The sequence below is a fragment of the Cygnus olor genome, chromosome 2 (assembly GCF_009769625.2).
Source record: "Cygnus olor isolate bCygOlo1 chromosome 2, bCygOlo1.pri.v2, whole genome shotgun sequence".
Classification (NCBI taxonomy): Eukaryota; Metazoa; Chordata; class Aves; order Anseriformes; family Anatidae; genus Cygnus; species Cygnus olor.
In genome coordinates this window covers 52,428,621-52,446,878 of record NC_049170.1, presented here as the reverse complement: position 1 = coordinate 52,446,878, position 18,258 = coordinate 52,428,621, and the positions used below count along the sequence as shown (strand labels likewise).

At 41.1% G+C, this 18,258-nt stretch overlaps 1 protein-coding gene across 2 annotated transcripts in view; it reads left to right on the top strand.

Annotated features, from left to right (window-relative positions):
- Nucleotides 1-17,920, top strand: part of RNF144B (ring finger protein 144B) — a 52,276-nt gene extending 34,356 nt beyond the window's left edge. For both annotated transcript variants that reach the window (XM_040547940.1, XM_040547939.1), the window contains exons 4-8: nucleotides 5,319-5,379; nucleotides 12,398-12,602; nucleotides 13,772-13,916; nucleotides 15,814-15,903; nucleotides 16,095-17,920. In XM_040547940.1, coding sequence (XP_040403874.1) covers nucleotides 5,319-5,379; nucleotides 12,398-12,602; nucleotides 13,772-13,916; nucleotides 15,814-15,903; nucleotides 16,095-16,235 — 642 coding nt within the window. In that variant the 3' untranslated portion in view covers nucleotides 16,236-17,920. The remainder of the gene's footprint in view (nucleotides 1-5,318; nucleotides 5,380-12,397; nucleotides 12,603-13,771; nucleotides 13,917-15,813; nucleotides 15,904-16,094) is intronic.
- The last annotated feature ends 338 nt before the right edge of the window (nucleotides 17,921-18,258 follow it).

The following is an 18,258-nucleotide window of genomic DNA, read 5'->3' as shown; positions in this document are numbered from 1 at the left end:
AATAAGAAACCTGAACAATTAATAATAAAGCATATAAGCAACTTAGAACACATTTATGAAAGTTCATCTACTTTCCTCTGTCAGGGTCTTTATTCAAGGTGTGTAACATTTCCTCAGTACTTACCAGTGACTTACTTGTCTTCTCTGTGAATAAAGTATGTTTTTGTCTTCTCAGTAAAATTCCTCAGTGTCACTGGTGTTTGGTACTAAATTATTAGAGCCTTTTCACTGCCCTGGACTTGATTCTGACACATACACTTCTTGTGTTGCTTTTGGCAGTGGAGAGGGCAAAAACTCAGGTTAACATTGTAAACGTGTGATAGAATTTCTTCCTATATTTGTCATGAAGAAATTAGCAAGTCTGAATAGTAGGCATGTGTCTAAATATTTCATTGGTGTTTGGGGAGTAAACTGCTTATTCACAGAGTATAGGAGATGTTGGGAGTTAAGGCTTAACTTCTGGTGAAGTAGAACATTGTGTCTCTCTGGACCTCAGAAGAAAATGTTGCAGGTTTTTTATTCTTAAAAAAAATTAACGTAAGTAATTTGAACTAGAAAATTGTACCTTTCAGTACTTTCAAAATATGTTTTCTGAACCCCCCGTTTTGTTTTTACATTAACAAAAGCTAGTTGAAACTGGTACTTTCCCTGGCTGTTTTTGGTTTTGACAAACAGTGCACTTCAATAGAAGGAACTGTTCCACTACAGTGCTTGAAATCAAGTCTAAGCCTAGATCATATCTTGACCTGTTACATCAAGAAAGCAGCTGCTTTAAGTGTAGCTTGTTTTAAAGCAGAAATAAATGGATGTTAGTGGTGAGAAGGCAATGGTTTTGGCTACAGGCACTGTTTCAAATAGCTGGTTACACAGAAAAGGAAAGTTTAAAAGCCATCTTGTTAAATAAGATGTTTGTCCTTTCGCACTCTAATAATACAATAAATGAAAATGCTTTGGGTTTCTTCCTGGAAGCAGAAGGTAGAAGGAACATCTTATGCTAATGCAGATCTCCTCAACTGTGCAGACTTCTCCCGTCTAGAATATTCCTGTCTCTCTTGGGGATTTGCTCCATTGATTTAATTGGAACAGTTAATATTCCTAACCTAAATAGAGGGTAATTTATTATGACTTGAAATGGTTTTACATGGTGCAAATGCAGTCACCAGTGTAAGTTGTGAATCAGGGTAAGTCTCGAGTACATATAAGGACTTCCAATGTAGTACTCGCTTGGATGATTTCTAGTGGGTTGTGCTGTGCTGTTCCTAATGTCTGCATTGTTCTGAAGCTTGTAGAGTTGATGCCAACAAGGCACAGTGATGTATGTAATCTGATTTGAATTACAGTTGTGCAGGGAGCACTAAGAGAGAGCATCATTTGGGCTTTCCTTTTGCCTCCTGAGTTCAGCAAGGAGAAGTTTCCCTTTGCACTCAGTGCAGTTTCTGCTTATTGCCCCTCCATGTGTGTAAATACCTGATCTTCACCAGTGCTAACCTGGCAGAGGGTTGTCGACACTTTGCAAAGAGCTGATGAAACGGACAGTGACCCAGATCTTCAAATTCTTTACTGTGTTGTATTCCATACATAGCTGAGCAAAAATCCCTCTGGGAATTGTTTTAAAATAAAGGCTTTATTTTTAATTTGAAAGTTGGTTTACATTTTGCTAGGGGCAATCAAAATGTTAAAATGGGGAGGAAGGTGGGAAAATGTTGCAGGCCAACCTACTTTTTTCAGGGTCAAAATTTAAAAAAGTTATTTACTTGTTCTTAAGTAGATCTGAGGGAAGTAAATAAGAGTCTTTTGTGTGTGTGTCTCATTAAATAAGGGAAGAGCTCCTTGATAGAGAAAACGAATTAATGTTTTGTGATTAAACTACTGAGCATAACAACCACAGCCCAAGTTAAAACTGCTTTGTACTACTTGCAAAATCAGACGCTGCCTCTGTGAGTGGGACTTCAGCAGAGCCGGGCAGTGCAACCCTTTGCTGTTGGTGCTGCCAGTGCAGGATCTCTGCTTGCTGTGTGTCTGCTGAAGAGAGAAAGGGAGAAGGACTTGTCCTGATGAACTTTCCTCTCCAGGCAGTATCAAGACTTGATTCATAAGGGTGTGAAAGGAAGTAAGGCCTATTCAGTTCTCTTGATTGCCTCCTTGCATCTCCTTTGAAAGCCTGAGAATAGGTGGAGCGGTGATTTTCCCTTTCCACTGTGGTAGCCAGTGTTTAAAAACAGGGGAGTTGTTCTTCCTTGGCTCCTGGTTACTGCACTGCCCAAGTTACAAGGAACAGTCTGCCCCTGTGTAAACTGAACTCAATTATTTCCAACTCTTTCATTTTCCTTCCTTTGCTCTTTTGTCTCGCATAGCAATAGCACCCCCGGTTATTGTACTGTAGTGGGCAATCTTTTGGGACACTTGGCAAGGGTCCAGCTGGAGCCTTTTGTGGTAGCTAGCTTTCAAAATTTTGCTTTTTTTTTTTCTATGAATATTTTTACTTCAGGCGAAAGCTGATGTTCTTAGTGAGACCTGCCAGTATTCGTGTGCTCTACAAGAGTACTTTAAATGAAGCAGTTGCCTGTGATGCATAGAAAACCAGAAAACTTACTTCAACTCCTACCAGTCTGATAAGTCTCAAATCAATGTCTTTTCATGAGAGGAGAGTCCTAGATTCTCATTTTGTTCAGAGGTTTAATTGTAACCTTAACCCAGTGTTTTTTATTAAAAAAAAAAAGAAAAGAAAAAGAAAAAACACCTAAAACTTGTCCTGTAGCATTTCTTGTTGCATTGAATAATTTCTTATCCGAGAGTACGAAATGTCTTGCTTTCTGGCGTGCTCGTGCTCTTTCTCTTTTGGCCCTTTGCCACCTGCCTTGTTGCCAGTTCGCTTCCTCCCCAGGTTTCCATCCTGTGCCGAACCCCTGGGTGTGTGCAGTCGGGCAGGACAGGGGTGTTTGGGATGGGCTCCCAGACGGGGCTGAAAGAATTGCATGGAGATGAGCATTTAGACTCTGATGTCAAGCAGGAGGAGATAAGCACCTCATTGCCCAACCATGCTGCCCGAAAGCTGTCTTTACCATTGAATGTAAATGAAATTAGCAGCAGAAGGGACGGGCTGTGTGCGCCCGGAGCTGCATACAGGGAGCCGGACCTGGGCTGTGAAGAGGCCGCATAGGAGGAAGAGCGGGGCTGGAGGAAGCCAGTGGGGAGGGCTGGCACAGTGAGGTCAGGTTTTCAATAGAAGAAAGGGATGCTTTCAGCACCAACTCTGCTACCTATTGAAATCTGTGATAAAACTCCTAACTCTGCTCCCACTGTCATCAAAAAGGCCGATTTTTAATACATGGGAAATTCTGGGCTCAATAGAGCTGCACTTCAACGGTTTGTTGAAAGCAAGAGCAAGCACAAAAAGGCCTCAGAAAACTACACAATTCACTCAAGTGGCTCTTACCCTTACAGCATTGAGACTCGCTGTTTTAATTTAGTCATAATGAAGTAAAATTTAAAGTAGTTGCCAATGCTCACCCGGCTAGAGAAAAGCAGATGACTCCCTTTGTTTTCAGAACTCTGTTTAGATTTTAAGCTGCCCTGGGGAGACTGGGCAATACTGAAATGATGTCTTGTGGGTTTTGTGTAATTCCGTTGGTTGGCTTCATTCTTTGCTGAAGCTGCTGAACTTCACTCTTTTTGACTCGTTTGATTAAGTTGTTATTTGTTTTCCAAGAGTGTTTCAGCTAACTTCTGATGAACAGGTGAAGAGTTTTCCAGGAAGCTCTCTGTGTTAGTCATACTAAAGTATCCATGAAAGTACTTTCATATTAAAAATACTTCACACCCTGAATTCAGAAGCTGAAAGAGGACAGTACTTTGACCACAGAACTGATTCACTAGACTACGAGTATGGTTTGTGAAGATGTGTCAGTGTTTCCCAGTTAGCTGAAAAATCCTTTGATTTCTTCAATTATAAGTTTTTTAAGCACCTTCGAACACTTAAATCTGGACAACAGTGGCATTGGTTTAGGTCAAAAATTGATCCAAAAATCAGCTTCAAAATGCAATTTTAATTTCATTTGATTTGAGATCTTAATAAAGTGATTTGTTATCTTCCAAATGGATATATTCTCTGCTATTATTTTTTCCAACTGCAAAAGCAGAGGTATTTACGAGATTGAATATATATTGAATTTTTCTGTCTTTGTATTTCTTCTCATGAGTGCCTTGCAACACAACCCAGAAGGATAGCAAGGGCCAATTTCTACTCCAGTGAGAGCAAAATTTTGCCTTTACAGTAATCTGAAGGTCCACTGGGGGCTACTGGAGGTGAGGGTTGAGAACCCTTCATTTCAAAGCTGTCAGGTCTGTGTTGTTTCACAGGGCTCCAAATGATCAGGTCTTCTACTGGTATTAGTCCAGGTTTATTTTTAGGAAAAGAATAAGTCATTTAGACATAATTTTTTTTCAGTGCTGGTCTGATCTGCACTCTGCAATGTTATGAATGGATCAAATAAGAGATTTATCTCATATTTTGAATTCAGCAAACATTTGGCTTCTCAAATATCTGACAAGTTTTGTTCGAACCCCTCCTTACACTGTATGCAAGTTTGGTTATTAGTTTTAAATACTTGGTTATTTCACATGGACTGGAGAGCAGAGCATTTATCCGTTGAGGCTAAGTTAGCTTAATTATGGTAGTGCCCAAAATGTATTGACAAAGCCTGATTGTCTATGCCAACTAGATTGTTAACTTTAGTTCCCAGTGGGCTTGTGCATGTCTAAGGCAAATTCCAATAGCAGTGGCATTAACCGTCTTAGTCCAGGAAAAAAAAAAAAGAAAAAATGCATTTTTTACATGAAGAAAAAATGGAAAACAGACTGGCTTTTTTGTTCCCGAGAGCTAACTGGCTCCTACCATAAAGACTGGGAGACATGAATGAGCAATCGTTTGTTTGGACTGTATTCTTGTGCATGAACAACAGACTTCAGTTTCCAAGGCTGGCTAGCTGTCACCCTTCATTACATTAAACAAACATGAAATAAAACAAAGAGGTTGAAGTAAATACAGAACCCCAAAAGAAGGCTTTCCTGTGCATGGTAAGAAGGACTTGGGCTGAACTACTGTGCCGTGTGGTTGAAATAGGAGAGACCAAGAACTACTTTATACTTTGAAGAAGGAAGTCTAAGTGTGGAGAAATGTGGTGGTGAAAAGTATGCAGAAAAATAAGGTGGATTTGAGAGCTGGATCAGGAGAGCAGACAAGTAGAACAGGGTGCTTATTAAATTTTCTCAAGTCTCTAATTGTTTCTCATGATTTTTCTGTTTGTTTCTCATTTCAGATTGCCTGTTTGGTGCCTGTTGACCAGTTTCAGTTGTACAAGAGGCTGAAGTTTGAACGTGGTATGAGCCCTTTTTGTTTCTATTACCTCGAGTTTTAAAGTGTCAGTAGAGGCAGCAATATGACATATTGCAGACCACTCTGCCTTAAGACAAAGCATGCTGGGTGAGTTAAGGAAGAGATAGAGATGTCATTGTTTTGAAATATACATCCACGAGGATCTTCAAAACTTCTAGGAGATACAGACCCTGCTGTCTGATAGAAACTTTTGCAAGCATCCCTAGAAGAGATTTTTCTCACGGAGAAGCCTTGTGTGTATTCTTCTAGTATGTTTAATTTTTTTTTTTCCCTGAGGGATAATTGGACCCCTCATTACTGAGTAAGGCATAGTAGTAAGGAGTCTTGAAACTGAAGATCTTACTGGTGCCAAGCTTTGGTATGTCAGAGGTCAGCATTCTGCTTCAGGAGACGATTCCTTGCCAAGGCTGAAGAAGACACTTGATAGTCAGAAAGATGAGATCCCATGCTGATTTTGAAGACTGACACCAACTTGAAAGCCCAGCTGGAAGTTGTAGTATTTTTCAAAGAATTTGGATTGTGGTAGCTTGCAGAGTAGGGTATCTGGGACTGATCAGCTCTAACTCTGTCTTCAAGCTTTCCTCTGAAGTCTATATTTGTGCTCTGCTTTATATGCATGCTTAGATGCAGAGGAATTGGGAATAAGAATGAAAATGCAGAGGTTCATAAAAGTTAGGTATATTAATGCACTTAAAAAAATGGTCAGATAGAAGAATATATGGGTTTTTACTGAATCTCATCTGGACTGAAGTTCAGTGAGATGACCATGAAGTACAAAACCAACAAAATAAGTACACCCAAGTGTGCCCCAGAGGTCATGGGCAGATGCAGATTGTAGCTGTGGTTTGCAGGTACTCAGGACAAAGAACAACAAAAAAACCTCAAACTCAGCTTTCACTTTTGATTTCTTTCTCCCATTCTACCTTCTTCTTGTTTACCCTTAATTCCTTAGGAAGTCCTTCTAGTTCATAACCCAAGCAGTGGCTTGTCTACAGTCCTAGAAAGTAGAAATCACAGCTTGTTAAATAACATATTAAGGGGTTAAGAAAGTGAGGCATTCTTGCAATACATTAATCTCTTTTACATAAAACCTTTTTTTTAACTGAAGACTGTGAAACTAATGATTTCCTGGTATCTCTTCCTCTACAACTAGCCAAAGCTGAACTCATGATCTTTTGTCCAACTCCCTGTTACATTTTTTTTTTTTACTGCCTCCCACTCTCAGAAACCTGGAACTTGTCTGTTTTTTAAATCCTCCTTCCCTTTTCCTTCTTGCCTAAGTCTTGCAAATCCTCCTCCACCTCCACTGCCTTTTTTCATGATGTTTTTAGATCTGTCCTTTCTCCTCTATGATGAGTAAACTGGCATCCAAGCAGCAGGCTTAAACCGAGACTTTTGACCTCGCGTGCCCCAGCAATAAAGTGAACTTACTGATGCCTGGGAACACAACCTGCTAACTCAAGTTGTGTCCTGGACACCAGCACTAATGCCACCCCCAGCCAGGACCTTTCGCCTGTCCCAGGTTTAGCATTGCCCCCTAAGGCTGACCTTTCTACACTTACCAGTTTAACCTGGCTTGCGGGCTTCTGCTGGCTGAAGCTCTCTTCTCAGACCTGATAACAGCCCAGCAAAGCTTGCCTACCCAAACCAGCAGCAATGCCGACTTGATGGTCCTTTTGTGAATCTAGCAATAAGCCTTGATGATGGCAGCTGCTGGGTCCAGCTTCTGACCCGGTGTCTGCTCAGGGACTCCCGACAAATGAGATCTGATGCACAGCTTGTGCCTCTGTCGGCATAAGTGAAACCCAGCCCTTTTCAAACCTCGTGCTACACAAAGCCCAGGCTGCTACTGCCTAGCTCTTGCCTCTCCCACAGACTCCTGCCAACCACAACCACTGTGTAGCCTCACGATCTCTTTTCACACGAGCCCTAAGGCAAACTCAGCTGCAGCTCCTTGACCTACCAGCAAGTGTAGTCCATTGGTCTTTGCATTCCGCCATAGGCCTTTCCCTAAAAACACGTGAACTCCAGTCAGGATGCAGCTCATGGCCAGAGCTGATGTCAGCCAAGCCAAGTACACCTTCAGAGGACCACGGATTCACTGGAATTATGTAATGATAGAGAATACCTCAGAGAACTGAAATTCACTGTAATAGTAGCGTGGCTGTAGTCAGCCTTTCAAGTTCATTTAAAAATGAAGAAAAAATTTACATATGAAATATTTTGAGCTCCCTTTTCTTCCTGGTCCTCAGTTTTTTTCTTCAGATCAGGCACTAGGGAGTTAGCTAGGGTTGTTTTTTGCTGCATGGTAAGGGAAAGAAATAGAAAGCAATGTGTTTTCCAGATGTTGCGTCTGAAGTGTACTGTCCTCTTTTCCACATTTGCAAATACAATAGGCCAAATTCTGATTCTTAAAATAGGCAGGTACTAGGCTGTCCTTCTTTACTTTTGCTCTGATCAACAAAACCCAATATTCAAACCCTTCCACTTGCTATATTTAGACCCTTCTGCTCCCAGCTTTATTCTGTTGAGATATGGGCTGTCTGTCCTCCATCTTGCTTTGGTTTCCCCTTGGCTTTACTAGAAATGCTGGACATAAGTAACCAACTGCATGGGTAAGTCTTTCTGCTCTTGCTCTGTGGTCTTTTCTCACCAGTCTTCAGGTGATTGGTAAAGCCAGTGCTTCTCATCCTTACAGACATTTTTTGTTAAGAGATTAATTTTGAGAAAAATTTTGAAGACATGAAGAACTTAGACATCCAAAAGCTGTTTTCCCCATCTTTGCTAGCTGTTTTAATACAATATGTTTCCTCTCTATTACCTTATTTCTAAGAAATTGGACAGATAATATTGGGTTAAAAGGCTGTGAGAAGTAACTGGCATACAATTTGATGTCTATATGCAATTGCATAGTCTGATACTGAAAGCACTGAAAATATTCAGTCCTCTTGTGTTCTTTGTGTTCTTAGTATGCAAATGTTTCCAGGCTTTAAACCAAGCTTTCCTACGTATCTAGAACTTATCAGGACCTAGTCACAGGGCTTCTGTGCAATCTGTCTTAATAGAAGAAACAGGAATTGCTGTATGTCTGTTTAGGATGGGGTTGTTGTGGCCATCAGAAATAACAAAATAGTGGAATAGGATGTGGTTAGGACACACGCGGTGTATTTCTGTTTCTCTGACAGTTGCCCAATAGACATAGTGAAAGATGGTGAGAACCTCCTTTTTATGCCTGACTGAAAAGCAGTGCATTAAAAGACAGGTGCTCCTAATATTTTGTGGAGTGCACGGGGCCACCTTTTCGGTAGGTACCTCTTCTAAGCCAGAAATTCTTCATTCTTCAGAGTGCTGCATTTTTTGTACTCATTTTGCAGATGCCTCTGTTTGTATCACACATCTCACCTGCTTGCTTGTGTGTTTTGTGAAAACTGGCCAGATCCCTGCCTCTTACTGGCACGGTCTGGGGAAGCTTTCCTCCTGAGAGTGGAATGAGCGTGGCTGAACTGGCTGTGAGGAAGCAGGGAAAAGGCTCAAGAGAGAAATAGCCCTAACCAAAAGACTGAACATCTTGTCAGAGTAAAATGATAGCCTCTTTCCTTTTTTTGGCTGCTCCTTTTTATTTTATTTTTTTTCTGGTTTTGCTTGTACTCCATGGTAAAGCAAACAGTATGAGACAGCATGGATTGCAAAACACCATCTGTAGGTTCTTTGTAAAATGAAGGAAGTGGGAGAGGAGGGAGTTTCATTTTATGCATCACATCTTACTGCAAAAAACTTGTAAAAATCAGTAAGACTTACAACCCTTTGCCCAGTGGATGTCAAAACCAGACATCCTGTCTTTCATCCAAAACGAGGATATGAGAATTTAGGTTTCCAAAGTTGAGCATGCTATCTGCAGGAACTGCAGTTTTTTTTCTCATTTTAACTGTTGTTTATCAACAGAAAACATATGGAACCTATTGTGGGAAGACTTAAATGCAATAGTCAATAATAGGGCATGGTCTTACCCAGTTCAGAGCATCATCTCTGAAGGAAGCTACAGAAATAATGAGTTCTCAGGAAGGATGCTATTTAAAAATGCTTGGATGGCTTGTCCACCCCTGTCTCTTTCTTCTCCCCACAAATGAAGCTACAAACTGTCTTTTTCTGGCTTTAATTCAGTTCAAAGCAAAATGTTTATTTGCTTTTGCTGGTAGAGGAAGCACGTGTAAGAGAATAAGGGGAAAGAAGGTAACTAGATTCATGGAATGGCTGGAAAAGAAGGTAGGTGGTACAGGTGTTTTTCTGGCACTGCCTAAATTATAGATTAAAGCCTTTGCTATGGATGCGGAAAGCCTCCACATCTGTCAGAGGACTCTGACACAGATTAATATATTACCTGTAGTTGCAATAACTACATGGAGGGATGGAAAATAGATGAATGTAGCAAAGCCCCTGACTTAGTGTCCCATATGACAGTGACCGATATGCCTACTTTAAATATGGGAGACTACGTGCTAGTCTTTGTTGAAAGAGGTTCAAACTCATGTCTCTTGACTGCCTTGCCTGGTAGTCAGATCATGGCCCAGGTGAGTATTATCCCTGCCACCACTGTGCACCCAGATTGTAGTAGCATCAATGGAAACTGAAAGCCAGACACAGGACTATGTGATAGCCTGACCCAGAGGACACCTTCAGAAAAGAAAGGGTCTCAGCTTGTCTTGAGCAGAGGAGTTGAATGAAATTCTCTCCTACATGCTTGCTCTCAAATATTAAATAGAAAAAAGGTGTTAGTGGTTACTCCTCTGCTGGTGGCTTTGCTAACATGATCATTAAAAAGTGGCTTCTTCTCTAAGTATCTGTCAAGAATCACCCTGAATGTGTGAATAGTTTTATGATAAACCAAGTTGTATTTTGGTGTGGGTTTACTGTTCACCCCAAAAGACACCTCCAAAATTATCAGGAAACTCTGAGCTACCAGTGGATTAGGCTGAAGTTAGTTTGTTTCAGTTAGGGAGGGAGATTGCCTGTAAGGGTTTTTGTTTGTTTGTTTTCCCATAGCTTTGAATCATAGAATGGTTTGGATTGGAAGGGACCTTAGAGATGATCTAATTCCAACCCCCCTGCCATGGGCAAGGACACCTCCCACTAGATCAGGTTGCTCAGGGCCCCATCCAACCTGGCCTTGAACACCTCCAGGGATGGGGCATCCACAGCTTCTCTGGGCAGCCTGTGCCAGTGCCTCACCACCCTCTGAGTAAAGAATTTCTTCCTTATATCTAACATAAACCTACCCACTTTTAGTTTAAAGCCATTACCCCTTGTCCTATCACTCCAATCCCTGACAAAGAGTCCCTCCCCAGCTTTCCTGCAGGCCCCCTTTAGGCACTGGAAGGCCGCTATAAGGTCTGCCTGGAGCCTTCTCTTCTCCAGGCTGAACAACCCCAACTCCCTCAGCCTGTCTTCATAGGAGAGGTGCTCCAGCCCTTCATCATCTTTGCGGCCCTGCTCTGGACTTGTTCTAGTATGTCCACGTCCTTCTTGTGCTGTGGTCCCCAGAGCTGAATGCAGTGCTCCAGGTGGGTTCTCACTAGAGTAGATGGGGAGAATCACCTCCCTCAACACCCCCAGGTTCTTCTCAGGGCTGCTCTCAATCCATTCTCCGCCCAGTCTGTATTTGTGCTTGGGATTGCCCCAACCCAGGTGCGGGACCTTGTGCTTGGCCTTGCTGAACTTCATGAGGTTCGCACAGGCCACCTGTGAAGAAGCTGGAAGTTTTCAAGTCGAACACAGATGTTTGACATACTGGAAAAGAACTCAGTTTCTAAAGTACATTAGGTTATGAAGGTTGTGGGATGTCTTCCCCAGGCGTTGATGCATGTGTACTTTTATCTATTTACTGCTTATGTTTTATTTTTCTACTGTTTATGTATCTACTGCTTTACTTCTTTGAACACAATTCTAGTTGTATGGTTTCTAGTTTCTAGATGTCTGGATGCTGAATTGATACCATTGTTTATCATGCTGGCTGGAGCATCTGCTAGATATCCATCCACCAGCCCCCTGCAATGTGGGCTACCAGCAACCTCCTGCAAAGAAGCAATGCAGACAGGAGTGTGCACAGCAGGAAATGCCTTCAACTGTTTCAGCAAAATTTGCCAGAGAACATATGTCAGGGGCCCTTGTGTGGCCTTTTGTTTGCTTTTACCTGCTGGAAGTAGAGAAGAACTCTGTAATGGCTTTTTAGATCTCACAGTCAGGGATTTCCATGCTTTACTGAGGCATGCCCTGCATCCATTTTCATTGGTGGTCCCAGAGAGCTCCCAGGGAGGGAGGAGATGCAGGGTGGGAGTGTTTGGCTGGGCTGCATTGACTTGAGCAGTGTGAAGTGAACACACAGTGGACAACCCTAACAGTGGATGTGATTCATCTGGGTTTCTGCTGCAAGTCCAAAGTCCTCAGATAAAGGTTGGGGAGCAAGAGAAAGAATCAACATTTATCATTTGCTACCATGTGCCAGTGTTTCCACTCATGAACTTATATTGACTATTGTTATAATTGGACATCTGACAAATACTGATCATATAATAAGGTGAATATTAATCACTTAAAAGAGCGTGGGGGAAATAAGGTACAGAAAGTGACTTGATCTTAATTTAATGACAGTTCTCCTGCTATTTACATGAGTGATGCGACATGGTTTCCACATGTGAAAGACAAAATGGTACATGCTTCTCAGAAAGCATTAGTTGTCTTCATCTTTTGTACCCTCCTATAAAGGCAAAGAATATGTCCCTCGTAGTATGTTGCTGTTTTTGTGATGCTTCCAGTGCAGCTGCTGTTGCAGAATACCATTTCAGACCTGCCTGAAGAAAAGTAGGCTCAAAAGCCTGTGAGCACAGGTGCAGAGAGCCTCAACTTCCCCATGCCCATGCAGAACTGGGTCTTGCATACCTAGACATGTCACTGGAATGAGAAGGGGACCATATGACCAGTTTTATTTCTGTCTCTGTTACGTTTCAGAAGTCCACTTGGACCCCGAGAGAACATGGTGCCCTGCGGCTGACTGCCAGACGGTGTGCTGTATTGGGCCGAGCGAGCCAGGAGTGCCGGTGCCAGTGGAGTGTCCAGCTTGCCACCTGACGTTCTGCTCCTCTTGCAAGGAGACGTGGCACCCACAGCGCCTGTGCCCAGAAAACCAAACTACTCTGGTACCAACAGAGCAGGGGTAAGAGAGGAACCCACAGGAGTCATGTGATCTTTTGGTTTGATTTGGCATGAAGTGCTCACTCTGTGTCTAACGTCAGTTTCATGGAACTGCTTCCATCTGGTTTCTTAGGTGCATCTCTGATACTATCCACCTCTGCTGGTGTTCCCTAAATATAATTCCAATCTAATGATTATTTTAAATTATACATTTCCTTTTTTAAAAAAATCTTAATATTATTTGGGTTCTTACCAAATTTTGGGATGCCACTGACACTTCTGAAAGGTGAAATCCACCAGGGCTTTCAGTCCTCCTAAAGACCTTGTTTGCATGGTAGTAGTATGACATGTACCTGTACAAAACATCCAGTACACTAATATTCTGGGATCCAAACTTTGCTTGTACTGTGATTAAGAAATTACCTCTGCTTTATATTTACAGAATTTCTACATAGAAAAATCTTAACTTTTATGAAGAGTGGGTGTGCAGTGTCCCATTTGGTGGGAGAAATATGATTTAAGTTAATTTTATGTAGGTGCAAATAACCCACAGGTCAGGTTGCATAAGGCATTAATCTATAGAAGGAAAACACTTATTTGTTTAGATTATATAATGTCTGTGGCCATCCATCTTTGTTTTCTGAATCAGATAAAGTTCAGTCATGTATATTCAAAGTTTCCTATTGCTTTTTGTAAGAAATTAAAGACTTAAAACCTAAAGATTCTGCTTGCTAGAGACTTCATCAGATATGAGTTGCCAAAGATGTCTCACCATAATTTCTCTCGCCCAGGTTTGATCCTTGGCTTTGGTGGAGTTTAAGTTATTCTGTTTAGGCAAGGACAATGCCATGAGTTGCATAACCCAGTTCTGTTAATGTGTTGTGGAAGCACTCTTACCAAGTGCTGATTTTTAATGCTGTAGGTGATATGTTGGTGGGTATAGTCAGTGTTGGCTTTATTTAGCATGAAAGACCAAGAGAATAGCCTTTCAACTTTACATGATATAAAATCCTTCACTTATTACTGAGTATACTTTGGTGTATTCTGAATATAATAAGCCTCACATTAAGTGCATTAAAACAATAACATTAGATGCTCTGAATAGTAAGTACAATACACATTAGGTAGTGAATCTGAGTATCACCTATAATTATATTTACATTTCACTCTAATGTTTCCTTACTCTTCTAGATCACTTATTGGAACAGAGACAGAGGCACCAATTAAGCAGTGCCCAGTTTGTCAGATCTACATTGAGAGGAACGAGGGCTGTGCTCAGATGATGTGCAAGAACTGCAAACACACGTTTTGCTGGTACTGTCTACAGAACTTGGATGTAAGTGCTGCAGATCAAAAATAGATAAAGGGTAACCGGGGTAACCCATAGAAGCTTCCCAACAACTCCTTGATGTTCTAGTGAATCTCCTGGCTTATTTCAGCTTCTAACTTAGAAGCATAGAATGCTTTGGGTTGGAAAGGACCTTAAAGATCATCTAATTCCAATCCCCCTGCCATGGGCAGGGACCCCTTCCACTAGTCAAAGGAACTTCACTCACTTCATTCTTTTCTTCTCACTAATAAAAGTACTATCCAGTGCTTTTATTTATATCAACATCCTTCTTCCATAAAGGATTATAGCCATATCCAGAGGTCCCGTGGTAGATCTTTGAGGGAACTGGGACAGATTGGTTACTTTCTGGAGGTCCAAGCACTGCCTTTCACTGATTCCCTCTTCCCATGCAGAAGCCAAAAACAGTTTGAGAGTCAGGGAAATAAGTTTCTCATGCTTGCTCCAACTGCAAGGATCACAGCCTGTCCAAAAAATGGTACGGTACTGGGTGAAGGCAGTTGTTTCAAGGGAGGGTACATTAAGAGCTCGTGTAAACTTGGTCTTCTTTGCTAGTCCATCTCTAGTGCTGTGTTGCTGAAGAGAATGATTAGTTAGTAGGCTTGAGGATAAAACTGTTGCATTATCAACATGGGTTATGAAATGCAGGTGGCTAATTATTTCTCAAGTGATACCAACTAGTCTCAACTTTTGTGGACCTTAAGTTTTCTAGTAGGATTAAGAGTACAAGAGGTAATGTACTCGTATATGTGACTGCTTCCCTTTTTGGCACAGTCATTAATAACAACGGTGAGAATGTGAAAATAACTTTACCAGCACTTGAAATAAAATATCAAAAGATGCACGACTTTTCTCCTTTTTTTTTATACTCCTCAGCTAGCAAACAATGAGACTTCCTCATTCTTCAGCCTTCCTTTTCTCAGAATGCTTAGCAAGTTTCACTTAATGTTATGTCCCATTTTTGGATGCAGGAGTGTGCTTTTTCGACATCAGACTTATGGCTTGCCTCAGAGTACATATGGTACACAATGAATGCTTAAAACTTTGCTGAACTGGAAGACCATCAGATTCTCCCTTTCTGCAGACATGTCCTTACAAAGTTTTAGTCTGTTCAAGAGGACAAAGAAAAAAGAAACCATAGCTGTCCGATTCAAATGTAGTTTTTCTAAATGAGCAGGGTTAAGGGAAATCCAGATTTGGATGTGGGTAATACCAGCAGAGCTGAAGAGTAAGGCTAAAGAATGAAAGAGGAAGCAGCATTAGGTCACAGCACAGCTGGCAAGGGTAGAGTAATGTGGAGCATTAGTCATCTTCTGAAGAAAAAATAGATACTTTAGTAATATTGGGAAAAACAAAAAGAAATGGCGATTTCTATTTTTTTTATAAAAACAAAAAGAAACAGGGATTTCTGTTTATTTTATATTTTATTTTATTTATTTCATTTTATTTTCAATTTTCCTGTTAAGCCTAGTAAGAAAAATGACCTGAAGGGACAGCAGAACAGAAGGTAGAAGTACCTAAGGAAGATGATACCTGAGACTGCTAACTTTCAGAAATGTCTTGATTATAGGCCCCTTTAGCATCACCAAATTACAGACTAGGTAATTTTGTCATAAATGCAATGCAGATATAGTTGTCCAAAGCTTTTTAGAAGTGGAGGAAGGAAGATGCTATACAATATTTTGGATTCCAAATACACTACACTTTTTGGAACTGCAAGAAGGTTTTCTAGATAATTATTTGGAAGGTAGGTGAATTTCCCTGCCAGCAGCAGGTAATTTTACAGCAGTGTCAGGGAAGTTGTATTTCCAGTCCAGTCTTGAACATGTCCCTGCATGTCCCCATACTGTAACCTTCTCTTACAGCTTCTTCTTTTGTTTTTTAGAACGACATCTTCTTAAGACATTACGACAAAGGCCCTTGCAGAAACAAGCTAGGCCACTCACGTGCTTCAGTGATGTGGAACAGGACACAGGTGTGTTTCTAGTCAGCTGAACAGAGCAATCATGCATGTGTTAAGCAGAGATTTTACCCTTCAGTGAAGGACCAATATGGTTATTTTCATGCTTTCAACTATTTTTATGCCTTACCCCATGCTTATGAATGCACATGTATTTTATTTTCCACATTAGCTAAATACATATTTTTCCCCGCTATGTCTTTCAGGTTGTAGGGATCCTCGTTGGACTAGGTATCATAGCATTGGTGACCTCTCCCTTGCTGCTTGTGGCATCTCCATGCATCATCTGCTGCATTTGCAAATCTTGCCGAAGCAAAAAGAAAAAACACAGTCTGCCAGCAACCTAACTCTGCGTCTGTTTGAGCCTCTGTCTGTACAGCATATGTTTGTGAGAAAGCACAGTGGTTGTATTTTGGTGCCATACCTACCAAATAATGCTCCCTTTTTTTTTTGCCAATTCTTGGGATAAGTGCCTATTCTCTACAGGCTACTCTATCACTTACAAGTTGCAGTGTGGAAAAAGTCTAGATAATAGTGCAGTACATACGGTATAGGTTTTTTGCTTTCTAAAAGAAAAACAGGACGCCGATCGGTAGTTCATACCCTTCAGTATGAGCCAGCTCTTGAGATTGCTAGAAGATTGCCACCTTCCATCAACTGCGCGAGTTGATCCTGCAGTATTATTCTGCCTTTGCAGACCCAACTGTTACTGTCATGCTATCTGTTGGTTCTTGGTGACAGTTGGATTTTTCAGAAAGTTTTGGGTATTTTACAACGGGGAGAGGGAAAAGCTTGATAAAGGTCTTCTGCCTGCTAGCTTGTGTCCCATTAGAGGTAAAAAACTGTTAAGAAAATATATTGACAGTTTCCTGTCAACTGGCTTCCATGGCATTTCTTTCAGCATTGAAATCAATGGGATTCATATTACTGATCTCGATTACACAAGTGAAAACCAACAAAACTATTTGTAAGACAGAGCTCTCTCTTAGGAGACTGGACTAGCTTGGGAAAATAGATGCTTTTTTCAGATCAAATGAGACGTACCTACATTGAAATACAAGGACTAAGCATATTTCCCTGCTATTGGGCATGCCTTTTGTCAGTAACATGGGTGTAGTAAAGTCACCAGGAATCTGGTGTTTTAGGAAAGGCTCCTATTTTGTGCAGTACTGGGATCTTGGCTGTGCATATATACAGTGACCTTGTGTGTGGATATACTGAGTACATAATGCACAATTTATTTTCCAGGCAGTCAGTATATTTTTTCAGCAGTTTACATGGGGTAGCAGCAAGAACCCTGTAAAACGTTACTCAGAACAGGCTAAACCAAAACCCTCTCTTGAACGTTACGGACCTGCTGAAGTGAATACTTGAGAAATGCTGTGTAAATGTAAGCTCCATCCATTGGTGAATATTTTTTCTGTCCCACTCAAGGTTAACAAACTTTGTTACCGCTCATTTTTAGTTACTCTGAATATGAAAGCCTGTCATTTTATACACCCTTTGTTTTCACTTGGTGCCTCACCACTAAACTGATTTAGACCCTGGTATCAGTTACACCCGTATAAATTCACTGAAACCTCCCTGAAGAGCTGGAGTTACTTCAGGCTCACCCAGTAGCTGAGTTCAGACTCTGCTCCGTGCATTTATTTCCTTAATGGCTGGTGCTCCTCAAAACCCTGGCCAGCAGTGTCTTTTGTTCTGGACTTACAGTGCATTTTATATGTGTGGGAACTGATACGAATTTGCACTGTTTAATCAGTTGTAATTCCAAACCCTTTGCAATAAGGGCTGCAAGTTTTAAATGGGATGCTCAACCTGAGCATCATGTCAGGCTTTTCCTCCTTGGTCCTACCCTCCTCCATGCATGCAATGCGAAGCAACAGAAGAATGCTGCAAAGAACATATTTTCTGTTGCGTTTGGCTGAGCCTCAGGAACTTTGCCTTCTTGGCAGCCATAAATGTGACCTTTTTTGTTTAACTTCCCCCTCTGTTAACTGTAACAGAAGTGGTAGATTTTCTTATTTTAAGAAAATTTTAAGAATTTTTTTTTTAATTTTAAGAAAATTTTCTTATTTTAAGAAAATCTAGTCTGTTGAGCAGACTAGCAGGGACAAAGGCCTTAAATGATGTTGTCTGTTTTACTTTTTAATCGATTTCTCTTATAAATGCTATCTGACTTTGCTACTAGTCGTGACTGGAGGGCAGGCAGCGCTCGCCAATTTGAAAGGTTATATTTATTCTCCATCCGCGGCTTCTAAGGGAAGCAGAAAGGTAGTCAGTACATTTTAAATACAGAGTGCAATGCAGACAACTACGATTTATACAAGGTAGAGAATGTTTTCTGTATGTGTTTTCTTTAACAGCAGT